Source organism: Sus scrofa, chromosome X (assembly GCF_054392235.1).
Source record: "Sus scrofa isolate SSC_HxYL_T2T_F1_AM1 chromosome X, Sscrofa_HxYL_maternal_Yorkshire_Landrace_v2.0, whole genome shotgun sequence".
Taxonomy (NCBI): Eukaryota; Metazoa; Chordata; class Mammalia; order Artiodactyla; family Suidae; genus Sus; species Sus scrofa.
Window position 1 is genome coordinate 133,156,560 of NC_139401.1, and position 12,492 is coordinate 133,169,051.

At 42.4% G+C, this 12,492-nt stretch overlaps 1 protein-coding gene across 1 annotated transcript; it reads left to right on the plus strand.

Annotated features, from left to right (window-relative positions):
• Positions 1-3,189: 3,189 nt before the first annotated feature.
• LOC100154249 (uncharacterized) lies at positions 3,190-5,277 on the plus strand (the record flags this gene model as incomplete). Its single annotated transcript, XM_085006993.1, has 3 exons — positions 3,190-3,317; positions 4,494-4,716; positions 4,905-5,277. Coding segments are annotated over 3 exons (642 nt in total), but the record flags the coding sequence as incomplete, so codon positions are not given.
• Between the last annotated feature and the right edge of the window lie 7,215 nt (positions 5,278-12,492).

The window sequence follows — 12,492 nt, forward strand, 5'->3', positions numbered from 1 at the left end:
TTTTTTTGTTTGTTTGTTTTTTGTTTTTTGTCTTTTTAGAGCCGCACCCTCAGCATATGGAGGTTCCCAGGCTAGGGGTTTCATTGGAGCTGCAGCTGCCGGCCTACACCACAGACACAGCAACACCAGATCCGAGCCATGTCTGCAACCTACACCCCAGCTCACGGCAATGCCAGATCCTTAACCCACAGAGTGAGGCCAAGGATCGAACCTGCAACCTCATGGTACCTAGTCAGATTCGTTTCCACTGTGCCACGACGGGAACTCCCCTTCTCCACTTTAAAAGAGATTTTCATGATAAGGAAAGTTAGTGTCTGACATGGACACACTCAAAAAGTTGATCCCAGCCACTTCAGAAATCAGTGATTGTCATTTTTGTGAGTACAACTGAAAGTACTTAACAAAGTATGGGTCTGATTCTTCTTTTTATTAAACAAAATCCAAATTATGATCTACTCTTAAGTCAGAACCTTCTTTGTGCTTTGTTCTGTTTTGAACTTGATAACCTACTTTAAAAATTAAATTTCTTTTCTTCTGTGAATCTTGATATGGTCTGAGGCTCAAACAAGCTTGACTTTTTTTTTTTTTTTTTTGACTTTGAGAAATGTGAGTAACAAGTAACACTACTATGGGTGCTATGGTTTTGCAGATATTTGTGTCTTTAGCAAGGTACCAGGCACCTTGTGTGTTTTCAGTGGTCTGCCACTATATAAGCCTTAAAAAGCAGGCTGGCTCTATGAACCCCAAGGTATATGGAGCAAAGGTCAAGATTCTGGAAAGTGGAACACACTTACTAAGTGGCAGGTAGTCCATTGTGCAAATGTACCACGTCTTCTTAATCCATGTCTTGGCTACTGTGAGTAGTGCTGCAATGAACATAGGGGTGCAGGTATCTTTTTAAATTATAGTTTTGTCTAGTTATATGCCTAGGAGTGGGATTGCTGGATCATATGGTAGTTTTATATTTAGTTTTTTTGAGGAACCTCCATACTGTCTCCCACAGTGTTTGTACCAATTGACATTCCCACCAAGAGTGCAGGAGGGTTCCTTTTTGCCACACCCTCTCCAGCATTTGTTATTTGTAGACTTATTAATGATGGCCATTCTGACCAGTGTGAGGTGGTACTTCATTGTAGGTTTGATTTGCATTTCTCTAATAATTAGTGGTGTTGACTATGTGCCTGTGGCCATCGATATGTCTTCTTTGGAGAAATGTCTATTTAGGTCTTCTGCCCATTTTTTGATTGGGTTGTTTGTCTGCTTATTTGTTTTGTTGAGTTGTATGAGTTGTTTGTATATTTGGAGATTAAGACCTTGTTGGTTGCATCATTTGCCAAGATTTTCTCCCATTCTGTGGATTATCTTTTCATTTTTTTAAAAAAAATGGTTTCCTTTGCTGTGCAAAAGCTTTTAAGTTCAATTAAGTCCCATTGGTTTATTTTTGCTTTTATTGTCATTTTTCTACGAGGGGGATCAAGCAAGATTTTGCTGTGATTTATGTCAAAGAGTGTTGTTCCTATGTTTTCCTTTAGGGGTTTTATAGTATCTGGCCTTACGTTTAGGTCTTTAATCCTTTTTAAATTTATTTTCTGTATATGGTGTTAGAGAATGTTCTAATTTCATTCTTTTACATGTAGCTGTCCAGTTTTCTCAGCACCACTTACTGTTGTGTTGGCATGTCATCTCTCTTGTTCCTGATATCAGTTATTTGTCTCTTTTTTTGTTGTCTGGCTAGGTTTACCAATTTTATCGTTCTTCTTAAAGAATCCCCTTTTGGTCTCATTGGTCTTCTCTATTGTTTTTCTGGTTTTTATTTTCTATTTTATTGATATTGTATGGTATTTTTTATTTTCTTTCATCTGCTTTTGGGGAGTTTATTGTGCTTTTTATAGGTTTTTATTTTTTTTCTTTTTGTCTTTTTAGGGCTGTACCCAAAGCATATGGAAGTTCCCAGGCTAGGGGTCGAATCAGAGCTATAGCCACCGGCCTGCACCACAGCCATGGCACCAGGGGGTCGAAGCCGTGTCTGTGACCTGCACCACAGCTCACAGCAATGCCGGATCCTTAACCCACTGAGCGAGGCCAGGGATCGAACCTGTGTCCTCATGGATACTAGTCATATTCATTTCCACTGAGCCACTATGGGAGCTCCATCTTTTTCTAGATTCTTAAGAGAGAAGCTAAGGTCATTGATTTGAGGTATTTTCTTCTTTTCAAATACAGGTATTTAGCAATATAAATTTAGTATAAATTTCCTTGTAAGTACTGCTTTAGTGGCATTGCATAAATTCTTTTATGTTGTGCTTTCGTTTTTATTCTGTTTAAAATATATCCTAATTTCCGGAGTTCCCGTCGTGGCGCAGTGGTTAACGAATCCGACTAGGAACCATGAGGTTGCGGGTTCGGTCCCTGCCCTTGCTCAGTGGGTTAACGATCCGGTGTTGCCGTGAGCTGTGGTGTAGGTTGCAGACGCAGTTCAGATCCCGCGTTGCTGTGGCTCTGACCTAGGCTGGCGGCTACGGCTCCGATTCGACCCCTAGCCTGGGAACCTCCCATATGCCGCAGGAGTGGCCCAAGAAATGGCAAAAAGACAAAAAAATTAAAAAATAAAATATATCCTAATTTCCCTTTGATTTCTTGACTCCTGAGTTATTGAGGAGTGCATTATTTAGTTTCCAATATTTGGGGGAATTTTCCATACATTTTTCTTATTGATTTCAAATTTTAATTCCATTGTGGTCAGAGAATAAACTTTGCATGACTTGAACCTTCTAAATTTATTGAGACTTGCTTTATGACCAGAATGTTATTATCTATCTTATTAAATGTCCCACATGTACTTGAAAAAATTCATATTATCGGGATTATTCTGTAAATGTCAATTAGGTTAATTTAACTGTTAGTATAATTCATATTTTCTATATATTTAATGATTTTCTGTCTACTTATTTTTTCACTTCCTGAGAGAAGGGTATTGAAATCTCTATGATTATGAACTTGTCTGTTTCTCCTTGCAGTTCTATCAGGTTTTGTTTCATGTAGTACGAAGCTCTGCTGCTAGGAGCCAAATGTTAAGGATTTTTTTTGTTCTCTGGATTAAGTGACAGCTTAATTATTATGAAATGACTTATTTAGCTTTGATAATATTCTTTCCTCTGAAATCTCCTTTTCTGATATTAATATAACCACTCTGGCCTGAGGCCAACTCCATCATTTCTTCCCTACAGTGGCAAAACTCAAATGACAGACCTTCTACCTAGGGAAGTAAATGGACTAAAATTGATCACAAAGTGTCTCCACCAAGAAACTGGGAGCTTGTGACAGCTGTTCATTAAAAAGAATTCCACCAGTGTCCTTCCAGGAAGGTAAGGACTATTTTTCCCAAAGGCCTCAGGAGAAGGTAAAACAATTATGATGCTGTCAGGGCCAGCAGTAAAACAAGGTAATAAAATTGTCTTGTGGGTGAGGATGTGTGTTGAGAAGTGCTTTTTACATAAGTAACATATTCCTCTGAGCCAAGCCCCTTCCTGTGTGTATTCATCACTTTTAGGTTGTAGTTCTTTGCATGCAAACACCCAGCACAACCTGTAGCATCCATGTACCAACTTCATCCTCCCAGTGTAGGGAGACACCCCCCCCCATTTGAAACAAAACTAGGATACCCAACAGAGCACGTTTGTTCATTGAACTCTCTTGATAGCCTGAAGGCAGTGATTTCAGACTGGAAAGGAGAAAACGGAGGAGAGTTACGTGGACACTGAGAAAAGGAGGTAGGATGAAAAAGTTGGGTCACTAGAAGTCCTGGATTTCCTTAATCCAGTTTCCAGGGATTGAAATGGCTCCAATCTTGACTACAGTCCCTCAGGGGACAGGGCTACAATCTTTTTGAGGGCTATTCTATTTCTACTTCACACTCACTCCTAGACCTTTGGGTCTTTAATCCCAAGCATGAGGTGCCACCTCTTTGGTGGGCCCTGAACCCCATGTTTTGATCCTCTGCCACAGAAGTTATGTGAAAAGGAGGTAGGGTGAACAAGTTCCTTGGTAACAGCCAAGAAGCGAGTGGTCCTCCGAAGTGTGTAGAGGGGTTTATAGGAGGGAAATGAGATGATCCACAGACTTAAATATGGCCGCTTTACCATGGATGCATGGAAGGCGAGACATGAAAAAGAACCAAAACCTTAGTAATGGTGAAGGGTCGGAGGAAACAGAGTGTACCACGGAATAGGGTGGTCCCAGGGAAAGGTTTGGAGGAGACACCCTTTCCCTGCCATGTGACCCGACAGAATGGACATGGGGAGATGAGGAGGGTGGCAGGTCAGTTTCGAAGCCTCTTTAGGAGTGCTAAAAACGCGCTCTTTCTCCCACCAGAGCATTTTGCCCTTGCCAGCATCCCCCCTCCATGAGTGTGTGAGGGTGGTGCTTTATGACCTCTAAGCCCCGCCCCCGCCCCCGCCCCCAGGGCTATCATTGGCTAGAGGAAAGCCTTGGTGACCAAACAAAGTTGAAGGGCGTGGCCCTTTACCGTCCTGGGGGAGGGGTATATATAGCCCAGGAGCCGAGGCCGGCGGGAGACCATTGGGAAGCACCAACATGGCAAAGGTGAGCAAGAAATCGGCAACTCCTAGCACACTTACGGAACAACTGACCTCAAGCAGCAAGCCGAGAAAGAAGAGGCAGGCCGCCTGTCAGCTCCAGTCCAGAGGCAGTAACAAGGTGAGATGAGCCGACCCAAGCTCCATCACTTCTTCCATAGTAACACTCTCTCGAGACTCCTACCCCATCCTCAACTGGCACCCCCTCCTCGGCCCACATCCCTTCTCCCGAAGCCCCTGTTCCCAGCCATCCCCCAGCCTCTTCCCCCAAACCAGTGCCCCTCTGAACTCACGCTGTTGTCTTTCCAGGTGGCCCAGAAAACCGCGAGGGTAAAAAGACCCCTCCAAGGGAGTTCGAGAAGAAAAACCTCTCCAAAACCCGCCACTCCGTCCACTAAGCCCAAGAAAGCTAGAGGACTAACACTGTTTGGCCACTATCACAGGCTGAATGAGACAATGAATCAAAATCAAGAGCCAGCGCAGGACCAGGAGAACATGGACAAGCCCACCACTTCAAGTGACAACCGTGGCAGACAGAATTTCCGAGCAATGCCAGAGACCTCAGGAACACCTGGGAAGTCCTCAAGGTCTAAACGCTAAGGAATGGCCAGCCACTCAGAGGCCAAACCATGCACCAACAGGGTATACCCATGGTGGTGAATAAAATAAACACCTGTTGTGAAAAGTGACACATGTCTTTAAGTTCTCTGGTGGTGGGGAGGGAGGAAGGGAAGAGGCAGGTGTGTGAGAAGGGAAAAAGGTGGGGTTCTGTGGGGTTGGGGGTTAGGCCAGAAGGTCCACAATTAGCCAGACATTGGGAATAAGGACTAGGTGAGGTCTGGGCACTTAAGACAAATTTCTTTTCTTTCTTTTCTTTTTTTTTTTTTTTTTGTCTTTTTGCCATTTCTTGGGCCGCTCCCGCGGCATATGGAGGTTCCCAGGCTTGGGGTCGAATCGGAGCCGTAGCCACCAGCCTACGCAAGAGCCACAGCAACACGGGATCCGAGATGCGTCTGCCACCTACACCACAGCTCATGGCAATGCCGGATCCTTAACCCACTGAGCAAGGGCAGGGATCGAACCCGCAACCTCATGGTTCCTAGTCAGATTTGTTAACCCCTGTGCCGCGACGGGAACTCCAAAATTTCTTAACCCTATCCCCGAGGCAAGAAAGACAATATCTCTGCATGTGCTTGCAGGGGGTTGGAGGGTAACCACATCACGTCATGGTGGAGACTGCAGGAACCTCTATTAGGTGAAGTGTCCCATCCTCCCACCCCCAACGGCCAAAAAATACATCAAATAACCACCTCTAGGCCACCTACCACACAGTGGTGATTGTTGCATCCTACCCTATGCTGTAAAGAGCCCGAGGCCTTTAAAAGGACCAAAAAAATCCCACCTCAGTAAAAGTCACTGACAACATCCCCAAGAAAAGAATAGTGTTTGGAGGCTGCAAACCCAATACTGACTTAGGCCCCTTGTGAGGCATCCTTGGGATGGAACAGTCGGCTACCAAGGGTGGGGCAGTGGGAAAGTCATCCCTGGTGCAAGAAATAAAGGGGAGCATGACTGCAGACAATTTTTTAATTAAGCTTTTGAGTTCTAGGCAGAGATTCACATGCAATTGTAAGAAAGAATATTGATCGATCTTACGTACCCGTTGGGCAATTTTCTGCAATGGTAACATCTTCCTTCTAAAACTGTAGTGGTTCAACATCACAGCCAGGGTTTGGACCTTCATCCAGTTAAGGTACAGAACATCTCTGTCACCCAAATGAAGCCTCGTGTTGCCGTTTTCACTTCCCTCCTGTTAGGAATCGGATGTTTCTATGTCCCTAAAGTTCATATATTGAAGCCTTACATCCCCAGTGTGATGGTATTTGGGGGTGGGGCTTTGAGGAGGTAATTGGGTTTGGATCAGGTCATGAACCAAATCACCCAGCACCTTGATCGTGGCCTTCCCAGCCTCCAGAACTAGGACAAATTTCTGTTGAGCCACCCCGCGTGTGGTATTGTTACCGAACCCAACTTGGATCTGCCTGCCTTTGCGCAGTCAAGACAATCTGCGGACACCAGGTTGTGGTGAACGAAAGTGCAGCGTTTACTGCAGGCGCCAAGCAAGGAGTCCAGGGCAACTTAAAAGACCTGACGTCCCTGAAAGCTTTAAGGGAAAGGTTATTAAAGACAGGGTGAGGCGGGGGGTGTGTGGGGGGTTTATGGGGGGGGGGGGGCGTGATCAGCTCATGGATGTTCTTCCGATGGGTGGATGGCGAGGAAACTGGGAGTCAACACCATCGACCTTCTGGTTTCAACAGGACTGGGGGCTACGTGCTTGTGGGATTTCAGTCTCTACAAGAGACACGGCTCCGAATATTGTCTGCAGTCCTTGAGGAAGAACTAAAGGTCCTTGACTTTGTGTAATGGCTAAACTATTATTATTTTATCTTGCTTGGCTGTTTTCCTGTCTTTCCGCATTTTCTCACTTCTCTGATTAAATTTATTCCTTTTTTTTAAATTTCTTTTTTGAGGCTACACACACAGCGTATGGAAGTTCCTGGCCTTGGGGTCGAATCAGAGCCAGAACTGCTGGTCTACACCACAGCCACAGTAACAAGGGATCTGAGCCGTGTCTGTGACCTACACCACAGCTCACAGCAACGCCAGATCCTTAACCCAATGAGCGAGGCCAGGGATCGAGCCTTCATCCTCATGGATACTAGTCAGGTTCTTAACCCCCTAAGCCACAACAGGAACTCCCTAAATTTATTCTTTGACTAAAATTTTTCTACAGACGAAAGGCAGGCGGAGGACTTGGGGGCAGATTGAACTGACGGCTTCCTCCTCCTTAAGCCCCGACAACCACAAATCTGTTCTCCATTTTTACAATTTCATCAAGAATGTTATATAAATGGAATAATACAGTATGTAAGCTTTTGGGAATTTTTTTTCTCACTTAATAGAATTTCGGGGAAGATTTATCCAGGTTGTTGTGTGTATTAATAGTTTATCTTTTTGGTTGAGTAGTATTCCATGATATAAATATACCACAGTTTAGCTATTAGCCCATTGAAGGACATCTGGAATGTTTCCAGTGTTTGGATATTGTGAATAAAGCTGCTGTGAACATTCATATACCGGTTTTGGAGTAAACCAAAGTTTTCATTTCTCTCAGATAACTGCACAGGAGTCCAACGGCTGGGTTGTATATGATAGTTGCATGTTTAGTTTTTTTTAATTATTAGACTTATCTTTTTTCTCTTTCAGGCTGCACCTGTGGCATATGGAAGTTCCTAGGCTACGGGTCGACTCAGAGCTGCAGCTGCCGGTCTACACCACAGCCACAACAACATGGGATCTGAGTCGCATCTGAGACCTATGCTGCAGCTTGGGGCAATGCTGGCTCCTTAACCCACTGAGCGAGGCCAGGGATCAAACCCACATCCTCACACATACTATGTTGGGTTCTTAACCCACTGAGCCACAATGGGAACTCCTGAACTTATTTTTTTTAAAATAATAGTCTTGGATTTATAGAAAATGAATACGTAGTACATAGATATCCCACATACTCCCCTCCCCACCCCCTCATTTCCCATACGATTAGCACCTTGCATTAATATGGTACACTATTAAAGAAAAAAATGGCTGAAAAAGTCCCAAATTTGGTGAAAACATACATTGACAGATTCAAGAAGCCAGTGAATACCAAACAAGATAAATTCAAAGAAAACTGTGCCTAAGCACATTGTAATCAAGCTGAAAAAATGAAAGGCCTGAGGAAAGTGACATGTTACTTATAGGGAAACAATCATTTAAATGGCTACAAATTTCTTACCAGAAACCAAGGAGACCAGAACACACAGTGGAACAAAATATTTAAAGAGCTGATATACAGGGATGGTCAACTCTGGAGTTCCTGCTGTGGTGCAGTGGGTTAAAGGTCTGACTGCCCTGACTCGGGTCACTGTGGAAGTGTGGGTTTGATCCCCGGCTTGGTAGAGTGGGTTAAGGATCTGGCATTGCTGCAGCTTTGGCACAAGTCACAGCTGTGGCTTGGATTTGATTCTTGGCCTGGGAACTTCCATATGCCATGGATGTAGACAAAACATAAAAATAAAAATAAAAAAAACACCAACGACAAAAAAGAATGGTCAACCCTAAGTGCTATACCCAGTAGAAATATTCTCCAGTCATGAATGTGAATTAAAGGCATTAACAGTTGAAGAAAAACTAAGATACTCAGAGGGAGCCATCCCAAGGGGTGCTTTTCTCCTCAAGCTCTTTAAAATATGAATGTCAGTTGAAGCAAAAATTATATTTGAGGGATTTCAATGCATACAATACATCTAATACAATACATGCAATAACTAGAATACAATACAATACATACAATAACACTAGAAAGTGCAAAGAGGCCTATGAAAGTATACGGCTTCTCCATTTTCCTTGAAGTGGTGTGACACTAGTTTTGAGCAGACTATAAAAGAGTGCATGCATATATCACAATCTTTAGAGCCACCACTAAAAAAATGAAAGGGGGACTTGGGGTTTCTGCAGGATATGTAAGGATCTTGGAAGTCACCAGTCTGTCCTAACAGCAAGTAAAAAGCTGAACAAATAGAAAAATCAACTCTTCATGGATTCTTAAGAGAGGGAAGAGCACAGGGCCAACCACTGTCCCCGAGGTTGGAGAGAGAGACAGGCGAATACAGGGAGTTGCATCTGACTGGGACAGAGACCCAGGAACTGAAGCCACCATGGGAACCAGTGCAGGGTTGGAAAGACAGAACTGTAATTGGTGCCTTGCTGGAGTCTCAGTGCAGGCAACTGTACGAATGAACTCCGGGGAGACATGGCCACGGGGTGGGGTGCTGCGCCATAACACGAGCTCTTCCTCCAGGACCTCACCAGTTGCACAATAAATATTGGAGAAAAATGCCCATATGCGTCTGGCAGAGGGAAGGAAACAGGAACCAGTTCACCAGAGCCTAACCGATCTACAGGAAGGAAAATACTCAATTCCACTCAGCTCCAGCTTTCCATGTGGGAAAAAGGAGATACTCTCTTCTGGCACATTCTAGGCATCCTGCTCCACCAAAGGGAAGGGGAAGCCACTGAGAAACACTTGTGACATTCACATCCAGAGGCATAGGCTCCCGAAAAGAGTGAGACTTGGAGTTCCTGTTGTGGCTCAGTGGTTAACAAATCCGACTAGGAACCGTGAGGTTTCGGCTCCAACCCCTGGCCTCGCTCAGTGGGTTAAGGGTCTCGTAGCCATAGGCTGTGGTGTAGGTCGCAGACCCGGCTTGGATCCTGCGTTGCTGTGGCTCTGAATGTTGAGCCAGCCTTGCATTTCTGAGAAAAATGCATTATGATGCATTATCATTTTTGCATATTGTTGGACTCCGTTGCTAATGTTGTGGTGAGAACTTCTATACTTCTGTTCATGTGGAATATACTGGTCTGTAATTTTCCTTTATTATAATGCCTTTCTCTGGGTTTTGGTAATCAAGTTAATGCCGACCTCGTAAAATGAGTTTGGAAGTACTTCTGCCTCTTCTATTTTCTGAAGAGCTGTGCGGTGCAATGAATATTATTTCTCCCTTAAATATTTAGGACAATTCACCAAAGAAAACGTCTGAACTCCAAGTTTTCTTTTGTGGAACGTTCTCAGCAATGAATTCAATTTCTTTAAAAGGAATATGACTTTTCACGTTACCTATTTATTGTGACTTTTTTGTTAGTTTGTATCTTTCAGGGAGTTTGTCCATTTTATCTAAGCTGTCGAATTTATATGCATACATTTATCCATGTTATTACTTAGATGTCATTACTTAGTCATCCTTTTTTTTTTTTGTTTTTGGCTGCATGTGGGGGCATGGGGACGTTGCTAGGCCAGGGGTTGAGCCTTCACCACAGCTGTAACCAGAGCCACAGCAATGACCACCAGATCCTTACCCTGCTGCGCCACCAGGGAACTCTTCCTTTTAATGTCTGTGGTATACGCAATGATATCTTCTCTTTCATTCAAGATTTTGGCAGTTTATGTCCTCTGTCTCTATTTTGCTCAGTCCATCTTGCTAGAGTTTTATCAACTGTATTGATTTTTATAAACAAAATGTTTTGGTGGTATTGCTTTTCCCTAATGATGTTTCGTTGTCAATTTTTGATTTCTGGCTTTATTTTTATTATTTCATTACTTTTGCATTCTTTCTGTTTTGGATTGACCTTGACATTCCCCTACCTAACTCCCACCTGACAACCACTGGTTTGTTATGTGAGTCTGTTTCTGTTTTGTTATATTTGCTCATTGTTGTTTTTTAGATTTCACAAATAAGTGAAAGTACACAGTATTTGTCTTTCATTGTCTCACATTTCACTAAGCATAAAACCCTCTAGGTCCACCCATGTTGTCACAAATTGAAAGATTTTATTCTTTTTTTGTGACTGAATAATACTCCATTGTGTATATGTACCACATCGTCTTGATCCATTCACCTGTTGATGGACATTTAGGTTGCTTCCGTGTCTTGGTTATTAGAAATAGTGCTATATTGAACACTGGGGTGCATGTATCTTTTCAAATGAGAGTTTTCATCTTTTCTGGATATGTGCCCAAGAATGGATGTATGGTAGCTGTATTTTTAGTTTCCTGAGGAATCTCCATACTGTTTTCCATAGTGGTTGTACCAGTTTACATTCCCACCAACAGTGCAGGAGGGGTCCCTATTCTCCTCACCCTCTCCAGCATTTATTTGATGAGACCTTTGGATGAGAGCCCCTCTGACTAGTGTGAGGTGATACCTTACTGCAGCTTTGATCTGCATTTCTCTAATAATTAGTGATACTGAGCATCTTTTCATGTGCCTGTTGACCATCTGTATGGTTTCTTTAGATAGCTGTTTTTTTAGGCCTGCCTATGTTTTGATCGAGTCGTTTGGACTTTTTTGTTTGTCTTTGTTTTGTTTGCTTTTTTAGCATATGCAAAAAGAATTTTGTAATGTTTTCAGTAATCATTAACCATTCGTGATAGTATTTTACATATAGATGCTATATGAGCAATGTGGGAAAAAAATAAATGAGTAATTCTGGAATATTTTGTTTCTTTTTTAAAAATTGTTATTTCCCCAACACATTTTTTTTCCCCACTGTACAGCATGGGGACCCAGTTACACATACATGGATACATACTTTTTTCTCCCATTGTCATGCTCCGTTGTAAGTATCTAGACATCATTCTCAGTGCTGGAATATTTTATTTCTATCCCCCTCTGTGTCCTTGAAAGTCAGGATTCTTGACATAGAGACACCAAATCATACAGAAGCTGCTAAATAAAACCCTGTAGTCCTGAACTTGAATAGAAATAGCATGAACTCAGAAGGTGTTTTATCTTTTTTAATACGCATCTTTTTGTTTATTTCTGTTTTTCAGCCATTTTCATTGAAGTATAGTTAACTTACAATGGTGTATTCATTTCAGGTGTACAGCAAAGTGATTCAGTTATTTTATATATATGTGTGTGAATATATATACTTATATATATATTCTTTTTTCAGGATCTTTTCCATTATAGGTTATTACAAAATGTTGAATATAGTTCTGTGTGCTATACAGTAGGTCCTTATTGTTTATCTATTTGATATATAGTAGCGTGTATATATGTCAATCCCTCTCTCAGCTATTATCCCCTTTGGTCACCATAAGTTTGTTTTCTGTCTGTGAGTCTATTTCTGTTTTGTAAGTGAGTTCACAGACTCACAGACATAGAAAACAAACTGAAGGTGTTTTTTAATATTAAGTTGTATGAGTTGTTTGTATATTTTGGACATTAATATCTTGTCAGTTGCAGCCTTTACAAATACCTTCTCCCATTCAGTAGGTTATCTTTTCATT